At 38.7% G+C, this 6,490-nt stretch overlaps 1 protein-coding gene across 1 annotated transcript in view; it reads left to right on the top strand.

Moving 5' to 3' along the window:
* Positions 1-5,019, top strand: part of ska1 (spindle and kinetochore associated complex subunit 1) — a 13,355-nt gene extending 8,336 nt beyond the window's left edge. The window contains exons 2-7 of the mRNA XM_008304334.1: positions 874-959; positions 1,056-1,171; positions 1,400-1,494; positions 1,985-2,122; positions 2,747-2,916; positions 4,542-5,019. Of these exons, the coding sequence (XP_008302556.1) occupies positions 878-959; positions 1,056-1,171; positions 1,400-1,494; positions 1,985-2,122; positions 2,747-2,916; positions 4,542-4,690 (750 nt within the window). The 5' untranslated portion in view covers positions 874-877 and the 3' untranslated portion in view covers positions 4,691-5,019. The remainder of the gene's footprint in view (positions 1-873; positions 960-1,055; positions 1,172-1,399; positions 1,495-1,984; positions 2,123-2,746; positions 2,917-4,541) is intronic.
* The last annotated feature ends 1,471 nt before the right edge of the window (positions 5,020-6,490 follow it).

Below are 6,490 nucleotides of genomic sequence, written 5' to 3'. Positions count from 1 at the left end.
CCTGCTCTCAGCCACTTTCCAGACGCACCTGGACAAGCCCACGACTTCTGTCTACCCAGAGAGCACCAAGCCGTGTTTCACCGACTATTTCTACTTAAACTGGGTGATATTTAGTTTGAACACCTCAGAGCCATTTTCACACTCCTTATAGAAGGCTAAAATGCCCTTACAACATCATCATTTTAATGGTGAGTTCAGTTTCAGTTGGAAATTAGGCGATTGTCATAAGTATCAATAAAATCATCCCTGTAAAAAAACAAACAAACAGAAAAAGGCTGAACTACACACTTCACACGGACAAAACATGCAGCATACAGCCAGAACTTCCGCCAATCTCAGATAACCACCGTGGGGAGTCTTTCCCTGACAGGGCTGGGGTGCGTTCTGATGCCAGTCACCCTGCTACTGTCTGGTGCTGGTGCTATATTATATTATGTTGTTATATTTATATTCTCTTATTTGTTTTTCAGTAGAATTGCATTTGAAGTTCAAGGAAGGCCACTGTTAATGTTTTTTGGGGATTTTTTTGCTTCAAAAAATGGTCAGTAGATGTGTGATGTTTCCAAAGTCAAGTAGTAATTCTGTTGAATAGCTGTGATCTCACTATCTACTGTAATAACTGCGATTAGGACTTTTGCCATAATTTAGCAATCTTATGAATACATGTATATTTGTTTCTTTTCTTTTCATTTGAAAGGTTGGTTTTGTGAATTCTCTATTTTCATTTGTGTTGCTCATAACTCACCTTATATATGATGTAAATGTTTACCCCTGTTTGACCAAAGTTTATCTTGTTTAGTTTGGTCCATACATTTCCTGGCTTACAAATGATAAATTGATTCTTTTAATGATTTTAATGTCTCATCGTTTCAGGAAAATGAGTGAACTGGAGGATGTCAGCCGACACATTCATGACAAGATATCATCCTTACAGTGTATGCTGGACCTGTCAGTTATTGGTATGATAAAACACTGCTAACACATTGTTTTGTTATTAGGTAAAGCTGATGTCCTAACTTGTGCTGGTGTGATCCTTTGTCTTTCTCCATGTTTAGAATTGCCTCAAAACAAGATGAAAAAACTTGGACAAGAACTCTTTGCACTCGAGAGACTTCTGGAGGAATTTGAAAACTGTATTGGACAACAGAAAGAACAACTGAAGCATTTGGAGGTAGAGGCCTTTTAATTTGTGTTGTTGGCATAAAATCAGCACTTTATACAGCTGCTTTACATTAAATACCATCTGTTTGTGTACCAAACATAATCAGCTACAACTAGTATTTGCTAAATGTGTTAGATATAAATAATTAAATCATCTTGAGTGAAATATGTAGTGAGTTGGACGTGTTAAATGTATCGTCTTGTATGTTATTGATGAGACACTTTTGTTTGGTTCAAGGCAGTTGAGGAGTTATTGCAGAAGGATCTGGGGGATTTGCAGCACTTTAAAGACAACATACCTCCACACATGCCCAGGAAGAAGGACACGTTCAGGTGAGAACGCCAGGGGATGCTTTATTTGTTTTGATGTTATGTTAAAGTGAACACTGGGCATGCTGTACTTAAAAACACACAAAACAAAGATGAATGAAACATTGAAATAGTTAGACAAACTGGTGCATATGCAATTGGGAATATGTTGAAGAAATTAGAGGGGGATTGGGAACAACCAAAACAGCTGATCAGTGATGTGAGTTCATTATTCTCTTTGGCAGAACATATTCAGAAAAAAATGTTTTCATCTACCATTGAAGCTTATTAACTATTTTCAAAGAAGAACAGAAGTAATTATTGGATCAGTGTGGCATTGGTTATTAAGACGTGCTCTCCCTATCAAAGAGCACAAGCTCCCTTCACACCTCCTCCCTGCCTTTTTTCTTGTTTTTGTTTCGACTATGCAGATACTGTATCTGAGCGTGGCATACTTTGCTCCTAGAATACAGCCTTCCACCTCTGAATGACTGACTGATCTCTCTTCTTTCAGTGGAAATGAACCTGTAACGAACCAGAATGAAGCAGTAGATGTTCAACCAAGCCAAGCAGAAAAGGTTAAAAAGACCAACAAAAGTTTTGTCAGAGAGATGGAAATTATCACTATGCCAGAGTTTGAGGGCATCCCTCCGTAAGTATCATCCCACAGTGACATTCTATGTGATATGTGATGATGTTCTTGACATATACTCAAACAATGAAACAAAAACTGCTATTAAACAATCTACTAGATGGGATAAGTAAAGAAAGTATTATAAATAACAGAAATACAATATGTGTCACTACCAGGAATTTTTGATCTTGTCCCTTATAGCAAATCTTGTTTAAGTTCTAAATTCAACCAGTTTGGATGTTATCTGTAAAAGCTTGTATTGTTTGTTTTTATTTGGATTTTTGACAAGAACAAGACATCTGTTGTGGTCAGGGCAGTTGTGATGGGGATATTTTACTCCTCTGACACTGTCGGAGTGCAATGCTGTTTAGAGGATGAAGACATTTTGTAGAAGATACAAGAATTCTTAGCAACTGGTTAGATTTCCATTTTAGGTTCAAGTGTCATTTCCACCAAAAATATCGTGGCAGCAAAGCACAATATTGTTTCCAGACCAGAACTGAAAACTGACATGTTAGCAAATGTATGTTTTATTTTGTATGGCCCAATATCCCTAATTTGCTTCGGAAGGGAATTACAGGAAGTTTTTCTGTTATCATGAGATGAAACCTTCATGTTCTGGTGTGTGTGTGTGTCCCTCAGGTACATGAAAGGACGTGTATCATATGACCAGCTTAATGCTGCAGTACACACCATAAACGCTGCTGTAACAGCCAAGTACAAGATCCTCCGTCAGCCGGTGAAAGCGCTCAATAATCATGCACGCAAGCTGCACCAGCGCTTCAAGGACCAGGAGACCAAAGACACAAAAGGTAACATGCAGTCAACATTTCACTTAAGACATTTGTAATTGTTTGTGTTGAATGCATATGAATTCGTGGATGACCATTACGCAAGTCATTTACTGAGACAATATGTAGTGCATTTTATTAGGAACATCCAATCAGCCAATCACAATGCATAAAATCCCACAGATTACAGAATTACACTATTTATCAGAAATAGAAGCTGTAAAAACAGAAAGAATCATTGGATGTTCAACTTTCTGACGGTCCATGAACTAATCATGTGTCATGTGTGGTTCCATTGCCAAAATTAACCAAATATTATCTTTAAAGCTCTGATGTTGTGTCTCTTTTCAGCAAATCAATCAAAGTCTCACATATGCCCACAGTGTGTCTTTCAGTTTTTAGGGGCGAGAACAGCTCTGCCAGAGCTGCCAATCACAGGTTCAGCCTAACAACTACTGGTTAGTTAGGTGTTACGTAGCAGCTGAGTTTTCTTACTAGCTTGTAAAACTTGGAGGGGGTAACTAGTTGGTGGGGACTTGAGGAATGGCAGAAGTAGACGTCTTTAGAGCTTGACAGGGCAACCGCTTGACGTTTACGGGAAAATGACGAGTGCAAAGTCAGGCATGAAGCTGACATGTTCAGTCACATTAACGGAATGGAGTGCATATCTAATAGTAAACATCTTTGTATCTTAACAACTTTTACTTGACACCTCCAAGTTTATAACAACCACAAAACAACAGAAATTGATGTTCACCTGATTCACATGATCAGGATCGTTATCAGGCTTCTGCAGAGCTTGATGATGAGCTGATCATTTGAATCAGGTGTGCTGGAAGAGAGAAACATTTAAAACATGCTGGATAGGGGCTCTCGAGGACCAGGATTAGACACCCCTGCTGTAGATTAACAAAAAATTCTGAGCTACTCCATTATCGATTCAGCTTTGACCAGCAGTCGTAACAAAACTTCATTGACGTTAAAGGTGAACTGCAAGGTTGTGTTTACACAAAAAAAGAGAGCGTGTCAGAGCAAAATAAAGTGTATTTGATCATTAAAATAAATGCAGCATGGTTTAAAAAAATGGTATAGAGAGGAGTAAGTTGTCCTGGGTGGTGTAAAAGCACCAAGTTTTTAAAAATGTCAGTACTTAAATACTGGTAACACCTGTTGGCACTTGAAAAATGTCCTACATGTTAGATCCTTTTTTTTAAAAAAAATTATTATTTATGGCGTTATAACTCTCAAACTGCACAGAAGATATTTTTGAGTTCTTATTACTTCTAGCCTTGAATGTGCTGTTTCAATAAATGCGTTGGACTTTATATTGCAGTTAAAAATGAGCCCACAATGAGGACAATTTTGACAGGGAAGAACACCCAAACAGTGCTTGGACTTCTGAACGTTATATATCCATTCAACATGTTAAAATAAAAACTGTTATGTTTGATGACCTGAGAAAGACAAGTGCTCAGTTGTATTCAACAAACAATACAGTAGAATTTGAATTATATTCCCTGTATTGTTTGTTGGGGTGTTTTTTGGCTTCTTGTGGCACCACTCTAGTGATGCTAAGAAACAACTACTCAGTTTGACATGAGTACAAAGATTTGGACACAACACTGTTGCATTAAAATGTCTTGCAGGTCAGTATTTTATTGTGGAGGATGACATTCGTGAATTTACCCAAACGAAGGTGGACAAACGATTTCAAGGGATTCTGAACATGCTGCGACACTGTCAGCGCCTGAAGGAGCTCCGAGGGGGAGGCCTCACCCGCTATATGCTGTTATGAAAAGAACAAGATGAGTTTTCAGTTAGCTTCTTTGTTTTTTTCAGTGTGGTAACACAGTAGGGCGGCATATTTGTAAATGTGTATATTATCTGCCTAATTATGGTGACAACAGTGTGAGGAAGCTGTCTGTATATTTGGAAGACTACATTGTCACACTGTATTTATGTCAGTGAGATTGGTTATACTGACTTTCCAATCTTCTGATTTCTGTGTGAATATGCTTTGATTTGCCACCTGCATGTGCTCTTACTCTGGCAAATGTATACAAAGTGTGTCAGAAAAGTTCCAGCACTGGTGTCACAAAAGATATTTTTCAAACCCAAATTACAAGTTTTCCCCTTCAGACGATCAACCAACAAAGAGATCCTGTGGCGTTTGCTTCGTTCAGGTGCGAGAAGAGGCGAGAGTTGTGGCAGGACAAGTCGTGGCTGCTTCACCATGACAGCGAGCCTGCTCACAATGTCCTGAGCATCCGACAGTTCCTGTCTGAGAAGAACATTGCTGTGCTGGAGCAACCTCCCTACTCACCCCACCTGGCTCTGTGGGATTTTTTTCTCTTCCCCAAGCTCAAGGGTTTCATCAAGGGGATCTGTTTTGAAGACTACATCAAGATGGCTGTGACGATGGAGCTGCAGAAGATTGTGGAAGTGCATGGCGGCGTGGCAGAGAAGACTGGGAAAGTGTGTTAGACTCCAGGGGGATTGCTTTGAAGAGGAAAACTTGTAGTTTGGATTTTAAATATATCTTTTGTGACACCAGTCGTGAAATTTTTCTGACACACCTCGTACATGCATGTCTGTTGTGGTATACTTTCTGCTTTGTATTACATTTTTGATTAAATCATTCTAATACTCCAAAAATTCATTACACTGAATTCCTTCTTTACACATTATATTCCTTCTGAGATACATTGTGCTACTGTCAAGTATTGCATTTCCCAAATGGTTTTGCAGTTACGTGTTACTGGACCTGTTACTATCCAAGTGATATATGCTCATTCATTCAGCCGTTACTTAAACTGGGATACACTGAGATACGGAGGTTTCATTTTCAGTGTAGCAGAGTAAATGAATAAAAGGTGTAGATTCAAGCATGAAACAAGGTGCACTTGTGAAGTTTGGGGCTCTGAATATTTTCATAAATGGAAGCTTTGCAAAAACTCCTTATTGACCACCACTGTACTTTCTGTGTGCCGTCTGCCTATATGTTTAAATGGACAAGGATTACAACGATACCTTATAAAACATCATGAATAGTTCAGGTAAATAGACAACAGTGACACTGAGAATTAAGAAAATCTGTGATGTAGGCTACACTTTAGAATATCATGTCCGTGTGTGCATGTTGGGATGAGTTTTAAAACCTCAATCCTTCTTTCTGTCCTTATGATACAAGGACTGATTCAGTGCTTGTTGAAGGCACATCTGTTAAGCATGGGCTGACTCCTTGGATTTCAGTGTTTCTGTTTGCAGCTTTCTCACTACCACAGCATAACACCTGAAGTTTGGCACTAGTCGCCTGGACTATAAGAAAAATGTCTATGTACATTTGAGAGCTGTTAAGTTCTAAGTGTGTTCCTATGAGCAGATCTTGTGTCACTTTGCTTGAAGATGTACTTTCTTTCTTGTACCACAAGAGGTCATCCTTTTTTACAGTAACCACCAAATCACTTTGGGGAGAACATCCATAAATGATCTTATTTGTGCGATTATAAACAGAAAATCACCAGTATACTCAGTGTAGGCTGTTTATTCATTTGGATGAGGTTAACCTATAGGAAACACACAACTTATCCAGAAT

The sequence above is a fragment of the Stegastes partitus genome, unplaced genomic scaffold, assembly GCF_000690725.1.
Source record: "Stegastes partitus isolate 25-593 unplaced genomic scaffold, Stegastes_partitus-1.0.2 Scaffold2190, whole genome shotgun sequence".
In the NCBI taxonomy this organism is placed as follows: Eukaryota; Metazoa; Chordata; class Actinopteri; family Pomacentridae; genus Stegastes; species Stegastes partitus.
The sequence above is the reverse complement of the archived record's forward strand: the minus strand, read 5'-3'. Positions and strand labels throughout refer to the sequence as shown.